At 36.0% G+C, this 19,737-nt stretch overlaps 1 protein-coding gene across 1 annotated transcript in view; it reads right to left on the bottom strand.

Annotated features, from left to right (window-relative positions):
- Positions 1–1,262: 1,262 nt before the first annotated feature.
- The window catches only part of AHR (aryl hydrocarbon receptor), a 42,838-nt gene continuing 24,363 nt past the window's right edge, over positions 1,263–19,737 (bottom strand). The window contains exons 3-11 of the mRNA XM_081146450.1: positions 16,440–16,543; positions 16,024–16,113; positions 13,836–13,959; positions 12,741–12,871; positions 10,933–11,135; positions 9,976–10,085; positions 9,271–9,412; positions 6,485–7,706; positions 1,263–3,774 (exon numbers count right to left, since the gene is read on the bottom strand). Of these exons, the coding sequence (XP_081002576.1) occupies positions 3,631–3,774; positions 6,485–7,706; positions 9,271–9,412; positions 9,976–10,085; positions 10,933–11,135; positions 12,741–12,871; positions 13,836–13,959; positions 16,024–16,113; positions 16,440–16,543 (2,270 nt within the window). The 3' untranslated portion in view covers positions 1,263–3,630. The remainder of the gene's footprint in view (positions 3,775–6,484; positions 7,707–9,270; positions 9,413–9,975; positions 10,086–10,932; positions 11,136–12,740; positions 12,872–13,835; positions 13,960–16,023; positions 16,114–16,439; positions 16,544–19,737) is intronic.

Here is a 19,737-nt window from a genome sequence, read left to right as displayed (position 1 = left end):
CCATGTGACAAATGGCAGGATTTCACTCTTTTTTATTGCTGAATACTATTCCCTTGTGTATATATACGGCATCATCTTTACATTCATCTACTGCTAGACATCTAGGTTGTTTCCAGGTGTCGTCTATTATTACTAGTAATGTTGCAATGAACATAGGGATGTATCTAGTGTTTTTGTTTTCTTTGGATAAATACCCAGAAGTGGAATTGCTGGATCATATGGCAGTTCTATTTTTAATTTTTTGAGGAATCTCCATACTGTGTTCTGTAGTGGCTGCACTAATTTACAATAGTGTACAAGGGTTCCCTTTTCTCTCTATCCTTGCCAGCCCTTGTTGATTTATTGATAGCCATTCTGTCGGGTGTGTGATATCTCGTTGTGATTTTGATTTGCATTTCCCTGATGATTAGTGATGTTGAGCATCTTTTCATATGTCTGTTGGCCGTCTGTCCTCTTGGGACAAACGTCTATTCAGGTTCTCTGCCTAGGATGTTATGGGTTTTTATTTGATGGTCCTTTCTTACATTAGTAAACTGGAAGCAAGGTCACCTGCACACACTGGGAGAAAACTCAGCGAGGTATTACCTGCTCCTGGAGGTAGCTAACGTCCCTGGGTCAGTGCTGGGCAGGTTTGGCGAAAAGGGGCAGCTGACGCCATTCATGCTGCCAGAAGCCATTTGAGTGAAAGAAGAGATCAGAAATCTGATTATCTGGATTTTTACTTGAAAAAAGACTTAGTATTCATTTTTCTAAAATGCTCGAAATTAATTATAATGCTAACTCAGTATGTCTATATATTAGGTTGTTGAGAAAAATGATTGTAAAGGATAAGCATAAAACAAATACAATTGCTGCTAGAATAAAACACTTTTTCTCAGGAATTTTTCTTCAGACAATTTCAATTACAGAATTCTTGGCGAGTGTTTAGGAGTTATAAATTTAACACCAAAGGCTTATATTCCATTTGTGTGTGAGAGTGTGTAGGGCCATATTTTCTAATCTAGGCACAAAATATAACTAACATGGGTTAGGGTTAGAATCGTCCATTTCCAAAGCAGTTTAAATCGATAGTGTTACTGGAAGTTTTAATATTCAGATCAAAACCAATACATGTAGGGGCAAAACTCTATAAGAAATTTATGAATTACTGACTTAACATATCCTTAAATATTATAGTTTGCCTTTAACATAGTTATAATACTATACTATAAATACTAATATCCTTTATATGAACCAGAAAGAATTTACATTAAAACATATTAATACTTGATTATTTTATTACCATATATTATTATATACAATTTTATTTGATAACAGTAAGGATATTATAAATCATATTTTAAACAAAAATGTATGCATGGCATATGTAAAGCAGTAACATTTAGGAGCAAAGAGAAAAGCCATGAAAACATTTACCTACAAGTTAGTAATACTGAAAAACACTAGGTTTGTGCATAGTAATGACTGAAGGCGTCCTACTCCATCAGAAAACTGGTGCATTCTCAGGCACTGTCAGAACCACTTGGTGTAGGAAAAGTTCAATCAGACGCATCCAGTTCCGCAGACGTGCACACCACCTAAAATCTCTCAACACGGCAGTACCCAGAGCCTTCTCTCCTTGTTTTGGCACACTCAGCAATGCAGACAAAGGCGTGTTTGGTTTGATGTATTTTATTATTCTCAGATAAGCTTTAGTTATTTTATAGAGATAAGAATATACAATAGTGCTTTAAAAATTTTTAATTTTATAAGTGTATAATTGATCGTAGTCATATTCACAATTTAATAAGCCTATTTTCCACTAAACAATTCACCCTGTAACATAAGGGGAGACGAACAAAAATGGCTTAATGATTTATATGTAAAACTGGATTATTAATCTAGACCACTGGTCTAAATCTTTGGTGACACCTCAGGCTGGAAACAAATTATGAAATGTTTTAGGCAAATGTTGTTTTCAACACTTACATTGATTCTACAGATTCAAAATTTTGACTAGAAAATGCATACAACTGACATACATACTGTCTGAAGCCACTTTATGTACATTAACTTACAAAAACAAAAGAAAAATGTATTTTAATACTACATCTCAGCTTGGGATTCCATCATGTTTTTATACAATACATGCAAAAGACATCACGTTGAATAAAAAAATGGCAGGTGGTGGCACTTCTTTTCAATCACCTGAGGACAGTAGTTAGTAGGGAGATTAATTTGCCTTACTGATAATAAAGGTCATCCTATCATAGAAACAACCTAATGTTTGAAATTAATAAAACTGCAGTTTTCTTTTTCGTAATACCAATTTAAAAGCAGTTGCATTCACAATTTAAGACTGATAAAATATGTAAAACCCAAATTACTTATGTGCATATAAAATATGGAATATTTTTAAATGAAAAATTCAAAATATTTTACAAATAATTTTGTTCATTATAAAGCATACAATGCACCATTCATTTCATTCATAACAATACTTTGCACCAAACATTGCTATAGTCAATCTTAACACTCCTCAAATATGAGAAAAACAGTTTCCACTGTACTAAGAAGTGAAATTTGTAAAGTCAACATACTATTATCTTAAAATATTACAGATCTAAAACACTCTGTAAAAAATTTATACACAGTGAAATGGGTGCTTTGCCTTAATTTACAGAACGACTGAGAAACAAAGCTCCTGCTTGTCATCGCAGGTAGATAAACGTGGTTGCTTTACTTCAGCACTTTTCTCACACCGCACCATTCCCCTCGACCACCAGGGTGCAGGTTTAGGAGAGGTAAACGGTGGCATATCGCTTTCTTCTGAAAACACTGTGGACGTTTTAGTGCTGCTGTTTATGCATATTTATATAGTAATTAAGAAGTAATTTGAAAAGACATTTTACTTTCAAAATTTTTCAACATAAGGCACATGGCAACATTTAAAGTCTAGAAGCAACTAGATTATATAATAAATCTCTTTTCAAATCATTATTTGTTCTTTACCTGAAGAAAGTAGGTGAGTAGTGCAGTTAAAACATGCCTGGATTAATAAAGAGGACTGAGTCTAAGAAATGCAAATAATATTTGTGCATAGAATGTTATTAATCTGAAAAAGAAAAAGCGTATTTTATATAAAATATACGTCCTACAGTGTTATAGGTAGAAAAAACTGGGAGGCACTTACATTAACTTTGAGATTATCTTTCTACAAAAGCACCGAACCATTTATTTTAACATCTGAGATACATGCAGAACCTAAAAACATTAGGAACAGTTTAGTTGGCAACTTTGTACTTTGAGAATGGAGGATTCAGAAGTTGAAAACTCAAAGCATTTCTTTATTCCAAGAGAAATAACTCCGAGAGTCTTAAATTTTGTAGTCTGTGGCGCTCAGGATGTGAAATGTAGATAGTATCTCACCAGTCTGTGACAGCACACTTTTCATTTGAATGACTATAGTATATGTAATCTTGATATGTTTTTAACTTTTCTTTAAAAATCATTAAAATGTGGTTTGGTATTAACAACATATATCAATGCCTCCGTGTGAACTTGCTGATGTCCAGCACTGACAGTTTCAGTAACTGTAATCTTTCACCAACAAAATCTAAACCAAAGCCAAGGTAAAAATTGGGCTTGGAATTACAGAAATCGACTGGATGTCAAATCAGGGAAAGGTCTGGCTTCTGATGTGTGATGAAGGGACTGAAGATGTGTGGTAGTCGGAGTATTTTTTATAGTATTTAACTCAGCTGGATAGATTTCATTTAAAACTCCATTCTGAAACTGAAAACAAAAATAGCAACACAATTTATTATTAAGAATGGATCTTTAAAGTATTTTTAAAATCTTCACTCTACATGATGTTAAACTTCAAATAACTTGGTTGCTGCTAAATTTTAAATCACTCGATGAAAACATACTGAGCACATACATTAGCACATTTATAACCTTTTGGTTTCTCCAATAGCTGACACAGATGAGTAACATGACTGTTTCACGTGAGATTCGGCATTCCACGAACCAGGAGGGCATCTGATCAATGGGTTGCCTTAGAAGGGAAGCAGTCATAAATCACACTTACACAGTGTGGGGCAAAAGGAGGTTTACAGTTGTGAGTCCACGATACACGAATTTATTCTTGCATTATTTTCCATACAAACAATTGTAAACCTACTTTTTCCCCCTACCCTGTATATTTGCTTTTCAAATTCTGTGAACCAGGGAACTTATTACATTTGAGATTACTCCACTAAAACTGCAGATGACCTAATAAGACTTTACTAAAAGGGGCTAGTTCTGATTTGCTAGAGGTTTCTAATATTCCTAAAATATTATACCATGGGTATGAATTCCTAAACTAATTTCTTGTACCATCCTTTTAATTAGTAAATACCACTATAATTACTGTCCTAATTACAGAATCAAGTTATTCTTTCTTGCCATCTTAAAATGAAATTATCTGGTTTCCGTAACTGCTACTGGAGAAATGGGAAGGACACAGAGATAGTTCTGTAGGGTTTTATAGATGACAGAGCCTTTAGAGTATATAGTTAATGAGAGCTGCAGACACTTTCAAACATTAAATTCATATCCTTAATTCCTTCAAATAAAATCTACCTTTCTAAAGCCTATGTAACATTAGGCTTCACTTATCAAAATGATGATTATTTCAAAGGTCCTCCAAAACACACATTAAAAACCACATAATTAGACCTTCAGTAAATGGCACCTTTGTCGAGTCTTCAAAAGGAAGGTAGTATTATTTGCCTAGAGAATGTTGTGTTTTATATAAATCACTCTCATCAGTCATAACGTGGGCCAGCAATTCTCTTTAAACATTGTCCAGAGCAGTGCTGTTCAACAGAAGTGAGCCACATATGTAATTTTAATTTTTCCAGTAGCCACATTGAAAAGTAAAATGTTAATATATTTTACTTGCCCGGGCAGGCGTGGCTCAGCAGTTGAGCATCGACCTAGGATCCAGGAAATTGTGGTTCGATTCCCCATCAGGGCACATGCCCGGGTTGTGGGCTCCATCCCCAGCAGGGGGTGTGCAGGAGGCAGCCGATCAATGACTCTCATCATTGATGTTTCAACTCTCTCTCTCCCTCTCTCTGAAATCAAAGATATATTTAAAATATATATATATGTAAATATATATTTTTTACTTAACCGAATATAGCTGTAATTTATTTCAACATGAAAATAATAAAAGATTCTTTTTTCAAATTAAATCTCCAAAATTGGCATGTATTTTACACTTACAGCTCACCTGGGACTAGCCACATATAGAGTAGTTCCCCTGCAGAGAGGGGAGAGGAAGGTCTACACAATTCTTATTATTCACAAAGAACTAACACACAATAGTGAAGGGATCACTATCAAGGACTCAGGAGCCCTGTTCAAAATGTAAAATTACATAAATAAGTTCTCTAACAATTTACTCAAGAGTATATAAACCTACCCATGCTTAACTTCATGGCAATGTTGTGAAACAGACTGTAACTGAATATTAAATTTTAATACAATTAAAGGATGTCAGGAATGAAAAGAAGAACCTTCACTGCCCTTTTCTGCCATTTCTCATATACAATCAGACTAAATCAAATGTATGAAAGAAAAAACCATCAGGGACAAAGATCCAGTAACACTGTGAAATGACTATACTCTAATACACAGTCCATAGAGAACAACTTAATTTTAGTCAAAACTAAACTTTTAAATACATTTTAAAATGAACGATTTTTTTAATGGAAAATCATAAAAGCAAACATGCTCAATTCCTGGGTGGCCAAAGAGAGCACATATAATCAGGTTAACTTTTTTTAAGTGATTGTTTTTCGATTTAAAGTGTGCTTGCTGCTGGGAGGGTCCTGATGACACATTTAAGCAATAAAAATACAGTATCAACCTCAAGTCCCATGACAGAAAGACAGCCAAGTTACCCCATTTTTAAGAACGTCAGAAAAAACATTTCACCTTAAGGCGTAAAAGGTGGCGGATAAGACAGAGAGGTTGCTAGAGAGGAAGAAGGTGCCTGGGCCTAAATTCCAGGCATCATCAGGGCAAAGGCATGCGAAGAAACACACCTACATTGCTTTTCACTTAATTAAGCTATATATTAAAACGCTGAGAAATTATTTTTAAAAATTCAAATATATTTTTGAAGTTTGAATTTTTAAGATGTAATTTTAAAGCAGCAAGCTAAATCAAAATCTCTATTTTAAACAATATACTTTGAACTAATGTCACCTGGTAACTTAAGGATACATTCACGTCACTTTAGCCCTTGATTTCTTTTTCCTTTACAATTCAGGTCAATATGATAACCTGTGTCCGTAACATCCTGGAAAAGTACTGGCTTATAAAAAAAAGTAGTCCCAGACATAATTAGAAATGCTCTCTGACATAAACAATTTAGATAAGATTTCAACTCATGTATTTATAATGTAAGAAGAATCACTGAAAGGGTTTAGTTTGATAACATCCTTACCTTGGTCAAAAATGCCTGTGGGCCTGGCTGGGTTGGATTGTACTGCATCTGAGCCACACTGCTTTGCTGAGGCTCCAGCTGACAGGGGTACATGGACACAGCCCCGGCATAACATGTCTGCGAAGTTACCACAGGTGACTGTGGATTTAATTCATGCTTTTGGTTTTCAGGAACTTGCAAGCATGTGACGAAATCTTCTAAATTAGCAGTAGTAGTAGGGTATGGGGATGGTTCAAAATTCCCCATGGGAAAGTCTAGCTGTGTCCCCTTGGGCTGTTGTGGTAACACAGACTGATTACAGGCAATAAAGTTCTGTGTATAAGGCACAGTATCCACCTCAGATTTGTAGGGAAACCCTTGATTAGTCCCAGGTAAGTCTGAAAAGACATTATACTGTTGTATACTGTCTTGCTGAGGACAACCAAAAGGCACGGACTGGTTGGAGCTCCAGTTTGCAAACATGCCATTGACTTGCATGTGCTTCATTTTGTGGCACAGTTGCTGCTGCTGTAGCTGCAGCTGCTGCTGCTCTAACTGCAGGTGCTCCTGGACCATACAGCTTGAGTTTAGCGCTGTGGGCGGCTGCTGCTGGTAACCCTGACAAACGAAGGTAGACTTATTTAAAGAATCTTGGACGAACGTCAGGATTTCATCTGTTATGTCAACGTCTCTGAAGTCATCCTCACCAGAAAAGTCAGTTCTGAAAAATTCCTCATTCTGCTGCATGTGTTTAATGTCTTCAAAATCGATGCCGAGGTGTTTCATAATGCTGTACAAGTCACAATTTTTGTTGTCTGGGAAGAGGCCTCCATGACCTTCAGAGAGTGTCAGGTTCATTTCCTGAGACTGACCCATCTGTTCATGTTTCAGGATATCATTCCCCATTGATGCAATACTGTCTTGCCAATCACTGCATTTGTTCATGGATTCATTAAAAAAGTTTCTGTCGAAAGATGCACTATTTGAAGCAGGGCAGAGATAAATAGACTCATCTTGTTGCATGATGGCACTCAAGAGAGAACTGGGATGGGGAGAGTCCTTATTCAGAGTTGACTGGGTAGCAGAATCTTTTCCACCAGCCCCATTTTTAGTCCTCACTGGTAAGGGATCCATCATGGGAGGAAAGGGGTTGGTTATCTCATACAGCAGAGCTTCTCCAGTGGCAAACATGAAAGGCAGCTTCACATCGCGTTTCTTCAGATGCTCTGTTCCTTCTTCATCTCTAAAAGCAGCAAGCAAAATAGATTGTCATTGACAGCAGGGAACAAAAACTTTATTTTGACATACATTTTCTGATGACTAGTGCTATGAAATTGTTTTTAAAAAAATATTTAAATGATTTAGAATTTGTCCAAAAACAGTACAGTCATTAATTCCACACTCAGGTATACCCCTACCTGATATCCTACCAAAAAAATCCCATGTGGAATAAAGATCCAAATATAAAAACAAACTACGATATTGGGACTCCTGAGTGGGAGAGGTATCTAAATAAAATGCAAAGCCCAGAAGCTATAAAAGGAAAAGATTAGCATAATTTACAATATGAAAATTATGTATGTGTACATATACACAAACATCATTTAAAACAGCACTGCAAAAACTTCAAATATCTAGGAATAGAATCATCAATAAAAGAGGTCCCAGACTCACCTAAGAAAAATACAACCCATTATTGAGATAAAGACAGGGGTACATGGTTATGTAGTATTTACCTAAGTATTCACCATGTTCATGGGTAGGAATATTAAGTATTATAAAGATGTTAATTCTCCCAAGACGAGCTATAGTTTCAGTGTAATCCCATGTATAGATTTGGGATTACACTGTAATCCCTTTAGATATTCTAGTGGGAACTGATAACTGATTTCTAAAATGTATATGAAAGCATAAAGGGGTCAGGAAGAGCCAACGTGATCTTGAAGGAAAACAAAAAAATCTCAAACGAAGTGAAGGGCATATACTCAGATATCAAGACTTAATAAAACAATGTGTTCTTAGTGCAAAAATAGCCAACTAGACCAATGAACATAACAGAGTCCAGAAAGAGAACCATCTGATCAAAACACAGTGCAGTGGAGAAAAGATGGCTTTTTCAATATATGTTACTGGTCAACTGGACATACATATCCAACTTTTTTTTAAATTGTTAAAATAGTAGATAAGCTTTCATTTTAATCTAAAAATGCACCCTTATCCATTAATACACTCACCATGGATGATCTGGGATGTTTATGATTCCCCACCCGCCCCTGCAAAAATTACAACCTAAAATATAAACATAAAACTTTATGGCACTATAAATTATGGCTAGAGGCACTGCTTCATAAATACTGTAGGGTTTTAATAGATATAAGGAGAAAAAAATGATCTCGATTCTTACTTCGAAGCCACATACAAAAAATCAATTCTCTAGAAAAAACTTACAATGCATGTATTTGACAAAACACTCATTTCCAGAATATGTAACTTAAAAATCACTGCTTGCTTAGAAAACATATGCTAAGCAAAGTACTGTTGTCTTTTTATTTTACAGATGGCACTAGCTTTTCATATTTCCTGCACATACCCAGGATAAAACCCTAACGTTTCCTTTCACTGTTCTCCTCCCAAAGCTCTAAATATTTAGCTGTTTAATAAAGTCTGTTAATTCTATCTTCTCAATGCCCTTCACCTATGCCTTCTTATTTCTATACGTATTATTTAAGTTTTCAGGAGCATTTATAAACCAAAGTGTTACTAAAATAAAAAACAATTAACAGCAAGCATTCTGTCTTTGTACTTACGTCAGAGGTCTCTGAGTTGCAATGATATAATCTGGTCTTCCATTTTTATAAACCAAGCGGGCGTTAGACTGGACCCAGGTCCACCGATTGTCTTTGGTAAGAAGCCTGAACACTATCATGCCACTCTCTCCGGTCTTAATCACTAAAATAAAATAAAAAATTATCAAACCCCAAATCAACATATTAAAGAAAATCTCTGAAACAAAGCCCCCCTAACATATTTCCAGGCATATTTATCACCAAAGATGATAAATATCTTGACAACTTTTTAACAGTACATTAAAAATGCATGGATATAGTTCTTGGGAGTTATTTTTCCTATTTCAGACTAAATTTATAATTTAAAAGGTTAAGGGGAAGATTATATAACAGACAATTCTAGGAACACATGACATTATAGAGTACAGTTTTGGGGGAAAAAGATAAAAATTGTTTTAATTCTAAATAGGGAATGTTTATGAATGAATAATTATACCATCAAAAAAACTCCTGAGAAAAACATGGTACAAAATAGTCATTTTCATAGTAAAACTACTATATATTCCTGTGTGGCAGCTGCAGAGCAGTTAAGAGTATAACTCAGGTTAATCATAAAGGCATGATTCTGAGTAGAAGATCATCCAGTTTCTTTATGTAATAATTTGAAGCATGCACTAGAGTATATGCCCTTTTTTATGGACATGTTCCCGAGGAACTACAACTCACTCCGGATATGGTACTCGGCACAATAAAGCATGTCAGCAGCATGAACAAATTGGTATCCTGATCCTCTCATGCACAGCTCTGCTTCAGTGTAGCCTAAAACGAGTTTTCCTCTGTTAAAAAATAAAATTTAACATAAATGAAGGAACCAACATAATTTCATCAGCTATATGCTATTTTCGGCGATAGGTTTTACTAATTAGCAGAATGTAAAATTTTACATGAGCAGGTAGAAAAAATTAACCAAATTTATGTAACTGTTCTCTTTTGCTTATAGCATTTTCTTCTCCTGAATAAAGATAAATCCAACAGAGTAGATTGCATAGAAAACACAATCTTTAGTAAAAAATCTAGAATGCTTATATTCCATTTTTGAGGGGCAGGGTTTTTCAAACCTCTCTGTATTTCCATATTAGAAAGGAGAAAAGCAATTATATGCTTTTTAAATGAGAGGGAAAGGAAAAGAGACAGAAACATTGGCCAGATGCCTCCTGCATGCCCCCTACCAGGGACCGAGCCTGAAACCTGGGCATGTGCCCTGGAATCAACCCCAGCAACTTCTTGGTTCATGAGTCGACGACCAACCATGGAGCCACACCGGCCGGGCATGATAAGTTTTGATATACATGAATGCTTAATATCATACTCCTGATATTAAGTTACTAAACTTCTAGGGCTAAGAATCAAATAAAGTTTATGCAATTTAAAAATGTAAAACAATCTTATTAAGCACATCATCTTTTTTATATAGAAACTGGGGCAAGTATTGTAAAAAATTATGATTTTGTGAGCCTGATAAATTATTTTAAAAGAAAGATGATACTGAAAGAGTATAAATAATAGCTACTATAATAATATACAATGTTATAATCTATACTATGTTTTACATGCTAAGAGAGACTTACTGCATTGTACAGTATATACACCTGATAAAAATGAAGCTGAAAACGTTTTACTTACTTGGCATCACAACCAATAGGTGTAAAGTCTAGTTTGTGCTTTGTTCTAAAGATGAAGTTTTTGGTTCGAATTTCAAGTATGGATGGTGGCTGAAGTGGAGCAGCTATGGCAAACAGCGCTAGCTGAGGGGGAAGCACTGACCCATCTTTCCCTTTCTTGTTCTGGCCATGAAGATACTTTAACCTCCCTTGGAAATTCATTGCCTTAAAAAACCAAAAACAGTTCATTAAAATCAACAGTTTAAAATTGTTCCTTTTAAAAGGCTCAGTCATGGTAACATCCAGGGTTCCTGAGGCTGACAACTGCTACTTTCTTTCATTCCTTTCTCCACAGAAAGCCTGTTAAAACGATCCCAAAATGTAGGATGAGGACCATCTTGAAGGACAGAGAAGTGAACTACTCCTGGCTTTTTAATGGTCACAAGAACACCTGTATCATTTTCTAGGCGTGAAAATGCCCCATCACTGACACCTAGTAGAGCTCCTTGCACCCATGCACTCAATACATATTTCCTCACTGAGAATGGTGACCAAGTCATCAAGTACAGATTAATTTTCAAACACATATTAGCTATATTCCACAGCTCATATTGTATTTCATAGCTCATGGTAATCTTTCATCTAAAGATAAAATACAACTTTATTAAGATTTGATTATCTGTTTCAAATTCCTGATATTTCACAAAAGTAATATACAACACACCTTCTAGTCTCTTTCTCCTGTGCTGGTGGAGTGTGCTATCTTTTCTGGGGGGCTGGGGGTACACTGGGATAGCTATGCTGCCTTCTGTTTTCTAAATAAAAAAAGAGGGCAAGTTTTGACAAAGATTTTCATGCCTCTTCCATGTATGAGAGGCAGCCTAGGAAGATGAATTTTGCAACTTGATGAACTCTAAGATGAATGGAACTAGACCGTCTAACAAAGGGTTCAATGATCCTCTGCACTGGGGATGACAGCATAATATGTGCCTTTCATAAAGGCTCTGAAAAGTCCTGCAGTAAGAAAACCTGTTTAAATATGAGAACTAATTGTCCCAAACTTATTTGGGCACTTTTTTTTTAGAGTGTGCCATCTTAAGAGTACAGATGATGGAGAAGACAGACCATCTGCATTCTTAGTATCCTGCCTCAGCCACTCGGTGGTGATACTACCCAGGTGTTCAGACGACGCAACAGCATCTCATGCCACACGATGATTCTGCAATCATGAATAAACCACCACTTTTCTACATGGCAGTTACTCTACCCATATGGAAAAGGCCAGGATAATTTCTCTGTCTAGAAGGCATTACATCCAAGGAGGGTAAACATTCTGCTATTAAAGAAAGGATACATAATTCTTCATCATATACCTAAAAAGTCATAAAAACAGGGAAAATACAAGGTTCTATGTTATTTCCCTCAATCTTTGACGGCACCCTAAAGGATAGGGTTTTGGAGTTACAGAAAAGATTCAAAAATCAGAAATAATGATATTTTAAAAGTTACTTTTTTTTTCAATATATTTTTATTGGTTTCAGAGAGAGAGAAACATCAATGATGAGAGGGAGTCATTGATCAGCTGCCTCCTGCAAGCAATCTGGGCATGTGCCCTGGCTGGGAATCGAACCACGATCTCCTAGATCACAGGTCAATGCTCAACAGCTAAGCCATGCCACCCGGGCGAAGTTACTTTTCTTTATCAAATTATTTGATGAAGTAGATTTTTAAAACAGAACTCAAATATAACCAAAGAATACTGGTTTCATTTAATCTTTTAGTTCTATAAAATAATAGCGAACGCCAGGATCATAAGATTTTGTACCTTACCAGAAAACCAGATGAATTATCCAGGAGACACCTTAGTCGGCATATGAAGCACCTCTCCATAAACAAAGAGTTTTCTGGGGGAAGCTGGTCTGGGCTATAGTACACTGCTGGCTGTGGGAGGCCATTAGCTTCTGTAAAAAGAACAGCAACACAAAATTTTTATTTTCCATTTTGCTGTAAAGTGTTTGCATAGTTGAAATTTGTGTTAATTTCTAAATTAGAGTCTGTACAAAAAGATAATCATTTTCAGAAGAGCTAATGAAAAGAAACTAAAACTTACTGAAAATCACTTTTATCTCATAGAACAACTTGACCTCAGTTTTGTTATTTCTATTGGCTTATCACTGCCAACAATTTCCACATTTTTAACACCAATGCCATTTTTTTTTTTTCTATTTAACACTTCCATGAACTTCTGAAAACACTGTTTGCACTGGGAAAAATTTTTTTATACTTGGATGTGCTAGTTTTCTTTTTGATTTTGTGCCTTTTAAACACAGAACAATTTACACACACTCCAGTATCGGCCTTGTACATTCCTTCCCATCTTCCACAACAGCATGAGTAATTTTATAAATTTATGAATGAGTATGCAACACTTTCCCACTTGATAGTCTTCAATGGCTGTCACAATATTCCTTAGATTTATTCATTTTTGATTAATATAAAATACTATATAAATCAAATCAAACAAGATAAAAAATAAAATCATTCATTTTTTGGAGGAAGAAACAATATCCCTTAGTTCACCAATCTCTTTGTGACCTGCAACTAGAGACACACGGCTTTCTACTACTTTCCTACCTTCACCAAGGAGTTCTATGCCCCTATAGGTTCTCTACCTCCTTCCATAGAATTATATTAAAAACATCACAGCTATCTTTTTTTAAATTTACTTATTTTAGAGAGTGGGAGGGAGATGGAGGGAGAGAAAGAAATATCGATTTGTTGTTCCACTTATTTATGCATTCCTTGATTAGTGTATGTACCCTGACTGGAAATCAAACCTACAACCTTGGTGTATCTGGATGATGCTCTAACCAACTGAGCTACCTGGCCAGAGTCCAAAGCTATTTTTCGATAAAACATTCTTACCATCAATTCTTTGTCCAGAGTCTATACACTGTGAAGGGTTTAATGCCCAGTGTAGCTGACGCTGAAATTCAGCTCTGTCTTCAGTATGGATAAGTTCATACACACTCTGATGTATGACATCAGACTAAGGGGGAAAAAATACAAAGAAATAAAACAACAGTACTGATTTAAAAAATAAATGACTTACTAAGGTAATTTCAGAACGTAGCTAGATTAGCGAGTGCTTGTTAGTGATGATGAAAGAACCAAATGGATTGCAAAGCTCTCCAGTCATCCAAGACAGGAAAAGCTAGAAATAGACTAGCACTGTAATTGATAAGCCGAAAGTTATTTGCCACATGAAGGTTTTTCAAGTAAGTCACTTCGCCACTCCTTAATTGCATCATATTAAGTTCTGCTTATTTTTATGCCTTTTTGATCTTTTAAGTCCTATTTTTTCACAAAACCTCATCTGAGCACCCAGTTGTCTGACTTCTCTAAGCTAAATAGTTCATTATGTATTTTCTGCACTGTTCTCTAACAGTTTTCTGAAGACTGAATTACTCCAAGTAGACTCCGGAGGGTAAGGGATAGAGATATGCCTTTACGAGGCCAGAATCCTTCCTCTGCCTCTTGCCCCTCAGCACTAACTACAGTGCTGAGCCCTTAAGCATTTTTCTACCTTTTTTTTTTACTGCAACTCTTGGTACTGGAAACATTTTCTATCTGTCACATGTGTACATATACATACATGGAAAAATGCTTCACAAAACACTGTGTGTGATAACATTGTGTATTCTATTTAATTCCATTCTAAGCAACTAAAAGGGTTGATGGTGATGCACTAAACAATGTTATTACCCACAAAGGAGTGACCACTTGAAGTTCAATGGTACCTAAACCACCACCCATGTCGGGCACAAACGTTTTCGTAAAGAGCTTCTAGGCTAATGTGTACATATGAGAAAAAAATCGATTGGGAAATAGTGAATCTCTTTGATTTCTTGACTGTTAGGGATCGCATTATCAAATCATTAAGATAACTAGGTAATTAAGTTTCAAACAGACATTAGTGTATTTTTTTTTTTAATTTAAAAAGTCTGAAAGCAATTCTAACTCTGGGTCAGCAAAATTAGCTTCAGGAATACCTTCAGAAACTGCGGTAGTAGCCAGATTCCACTACTTTAGCTATCTAGAGAAATCTCCCTATGAACTTGACCTTCTAACAAACTGTCTCTGTGGCAGCCATTACACACTTGCTGGAGTTACCATATGAAACACAGACTGGAGCACACACACTCCCTTTAACACAAACCTTTAGTGGCTTCCACTGTGTATAAATCATAGATTAATCTTCATTTTCTATAATAGTGTAAACAGTGCTCCTCAAACCAGCAGTCTTAACATCACCTGTGAGCTTGTTAGAAATGCAAATTCATAGGCCCCACTCTGATCTACTGAGTCAGAATACCCGGGTTTGAGGCCAAAGATTTTATAAAATTTTATCGAGTTCTTCAGGTGAGTCTTATGCAGGTTAGAATTTAGGAACTATTGATACATACATATAGCTAGCATTCAAGTACACTTACCAACTGTGCTCAAATCAATCACATCTTATATTCTTTTTCCCCAAGTACACCAAACACCTTATTTACTAGTCCACTTATTCACTACTCACTCAGTAGCAACACACCAGACACGTTCACCTCCTTGAAGGACTTCCAGTACTTCTGTCTTGTCTTCTGTGTTCCCTCCACAACTGTGAACCCACCTGAATCCTACACTTTAAGTTAGCTTAAATATCATTTCCTTCAGGAAAGCTTTCATAATCCCCACAAATCAGAATGAAAGGTCTAAGCCATGGAATTTTGCTTGTCCCTTTACATATCACCTCATTCATCTCATCGCTGTCCTATGTCCTCTACTTCCCATACTAGTTATTTGGCAAATATCCTCTTGCCTGCCCCATTCAAACCCCATCTGCCCCTTACCTGAACATTTCTTTTATATGAGAGTTCCTTAGTAAGTGAAAGAAGAAACACAATATCCATAAAGCCCATAAACATTTAAGGAAATTATAATGTAGTAAATTATTAATAGTATATATTAGCTGAAAATTATACAAATTATCAATTGTGTCCCTAAAGTATAAGACAGATAAAAAGAAAATTTAAAAAAAGTTTTTAGTGACCTAAAAAAAAGTATTTACCTGCTGAAATCCCAGGTAGTCTTGTATAGTAGAAGAAGCATAAAAGACCAGAGCATCTGTAGTGACAACCAACACAAAGCCATTCAGAGCCTGCAAGGAAAGAAGTTATAAAATTAGTAATGTGACTAACTGATAATATTGTCACTCATAAATACTGACTTCAAGTAAAGCTGTTACTTTTATTGCTGAAAAAAATCACTTTAAAATGGCTAAAATGATGACAGCTCACAAACACAGACACACCGCACACCCACGGAAGGCAGCGCTACACACTGCCGCAGTTCAGGCGAAAGTGGCATCAACCCTGGGTGACTTCTAACTTTAAATGAACTGGAAATAATTAAATGAGCAGTAAATGAATTCTCCATTTGCAACTGTCATCCTAATTATAAGGAACTATATTTACTAAAATTTACCTGTAATAAGAATTCTCCTTCATTAAAGTGCAGGTCTTCCCCCAAATTTGTTCTATAGTTATCCTGGACTCCATTTCTGTCAGCTGGGGACGATTTTAATGCAACTATGGGAAAAAAGGGAAAAACAATGGCATATTAAGTAGTTTTAAAAGTAAGTGGCTTCCAAGGGCTATATGAGGGAAAACCTCTCTATACACCAAACAGAAACAATAGGAAATACTGGTGTGTATTGGCACTGTAATGACAGTGAATAATCCTTTGCCAGTGGCTGATTTCCAACACAGATGACAGATTCTTAAAAATGATTTTTGATGAGTTCACTATATGATTTTGGGCATAATTTAGAAGTTTCAAAGAATTGTATGGTGCTGCTATAAATACCCCTCCCATTCCTATTTACTTACTTATGAGAATAAAGTTTATCAGAACATAATGATTTTAATACCTCTATATACTTATCTTAAACATCAATGAACTAGTGGTGAGGAGAATCATCCATACACCTTGTTACAAAATATATTTCCATTAATTTTACAATCATCTTGTCTAGTTTTAGGGTAAAAAACTATTATTATTAGGCACATGTTAAATCTATAAATCAACTCATGAAGAATTACCCTATTTATGATGTTGAATCATTCTATCCAAGAACATACATGTTTTTCCATTGGCTCAAGTCTGTACTTTTTGTCCCACTGGAGTGTGTTGAAGTTATCCACAAAAAAATTCACAAATTTTTTATGGTTAATCCTAAGTAGCAGACATCTTATAGAGTGGGTTTCTCCTTCATTACTATCTTCTAACTGCTGTGGGTAATATATATGAAGGAAAGGCTGATGGCATGATGGAATCTTACTACTAGAGGTGGCATATTGTAATGCTCTCTCTCCTATTCTCTCCCCCCCCCCCCATCTTGTGTGTGCACCTGCACGTGTGTGTGTGTGTCTATGTCTGGGAGGCAACACAGCTGAACGGAAGTAATAACTACCATTTACTTATTTAGAATTTTCCCAAGCTCAAATATTATCTTATTTAAAAACATGTGAATGGCCTGGCCAGTGTGGCTCAGCAGTTGAGCATCGACCTAGGATCCAGATCGGGGTTCGATTCCCTCTCAGGGCACATGCCCGGGGTTGCGGGCTTGATCCCCAGTTGGGGGCGTGCAGAGGGCGGACGATCAGTGACTCTCTCCTCATTGATGTTTCTATCTCTCCTTCTCCCTTCCTCTCTCTGAAACCAATAAAGACATTAATTTTTTTTAAAAAGAATTATAAATAAAAAACATGTGAATGTTGGTACGTGACAGAATTAAGTTCAAACCTCAGCTCCGCCACTTAATGTGTGAGCTCCTGCAGCTTGTCTCCTACTATGGAAGCAGGAATTGAAACCAACCAACCAACCATCCTGCAGGATTGCTGTGAAGAATAATGAGGATGTAAAGTTCCTGGCACACGGCGGCTCAAGAGTTCAATAAATGAAGCTTTAATGATTAGCCGCATTTCCCAGAGCTTATGACTGACTAGTCACAAAGTATAGCCTTTTAGGTATAGCCACAGTCTCCATTTTTCTATTTTAATCTGATGTTAAAGTAAGATAAACCATTAAACAAAACCGACTTTGACAAACTTTTAAGACTTCTTATTTCATGAGACTTTTATGTGAGAAAGATAATGAATGGGGCTTGGTGAAAAACTGGAGGCCTCAGTCTGAGCAAAGCATCGCATATAAAACCATTTCTTGTTTGAAGTATATATTCTGGTAAATCATCAAGTGCATGTGTCACACTGGACTCTTGTGCCAAGTTCTTGCCTTTGCAGAACTTGAAACATATCTCTTTCAAAGAAGCGGCCAAAAGTCTGGCCTCTGAATACAACAATTTCAAAAGGCCAGAGAACAGATTTCCTTAGGCCAAAAAAATAGTTTGAGGTAAATTAATTGATCTAACAGTTAATCAAGACCAAAGGAAATGTTTAATCTTTTCTCATTGAAAACCAGAAGAGAGAAAGGCCTTTTCTATTCTGTAGGTTTCGTTGTTGCTGCTGGGCTTCTAATGGCCAAATCTACTTAAATGCATTAAAACCTCACAATGTCAGGGTTAACTCCACTCCACTCCACTCCACTCCACTCCACTCCACTCCACTCCACTCCACTCCTTTTCCCAAATCTCCAGTATGTGGCACAATTTAAGAGTTATGCTGAGTATCAGTAAGATTTGCTATTAAAATGACAACAAAACCAAAACCCTCACATTATGAAACAAGCAAAGTAATCTTGAAAATGGATAGATACTAACAGCATCAAACTTAAACTGTCTAAATAATCTTAGTAGGAATCTTTCAAAATTAATTTTTAATCAATGGAACTGATGTCAGTTACTGGGCCACTGAGAAGATAAGTAAGAAATGAAAGAGACCATTCATCTCAGAGTCATTTACAATTTGTTTCTGGCCTTGTACTGGGGATATTAGCCAATGTAATTAGACATTACACGGACTGCCTTTAAGTAGGGACTCTAAGCTATGGAAATAAAGAACTAGAAAAGAATGTCAAAAATATTAAGTACCAGAATGAGATTTAATTAAAGTATTGCAGAAACTTGAGAGAGAAAAATAAGAACAAATTCATTATAAACAACGCCTACGATTCTAAATGTTGGGAGGATGTTTAATAAGTGACAAGTGCATTTTGGGGAAGGATCACTGGAGGGTTCTTCCAAAAACAAATATTTCTGTTGTTCTCATGTTTAAGATTAATAATCAGTAAAGGATTTAAGTAAATATTTTGCATTCTCATTTTCTTTAAAAATACAATGTGACTTTTTGGAAAAATTATTTTTATGTCCTGGAATCTCAACCCAACCTGTGTGATTTATGACTTCCATGAAGTCTGATCTTTCTTGATATCGTCTGCCTTGATTAGAAAGCAACAGAAGAGTAAGAAAGTGACCTAGGGTACTGTTACACTGGTCACTTCTTCCTAGCATCTGAGTGGCCTTCAGTAATTTCCTTAGCAATTCACACAATATGTGATGCCTACTGAGCACACATTGTATGCCAAGCAGTTTCCACGAATTGTATCTTATTTAATCTTCCTAACAGTCCTATGAGAGTGGACATTCTTGACCTTTCAATATATTAGGAAGCTGAGACTTAGGGAGGTTAAGAAACTTTCCCAAGGTCATAGAGCTTCAAGTGGCAGAGCTGGGATTAAACACCCAGGTAGCCTGACCCTAAGTGAGTGTGCTAGTATCAATCACCTACCAGACTTCTCCCCCTGCTAACTACCTTTGACCTTTAGT

This window comes from Miniopterus schreibersii (genome assembly GCF_964146895.1).
Source record: "Miniopterus schreibersii genome assembly, chromosome: 9".
In the NCBI taxonomy this organism is placed as follows: Eukaryota; Metazoa; Chordata; class Mammalia; order Chiroptera; family Miniopteridae; genus Miniopterus; species Miniopterus schreibersii.
Note: the sequence above shows the minus strand (reverse complement) of the source record. Positions and strands in the feature narration are given on the sequence as shown.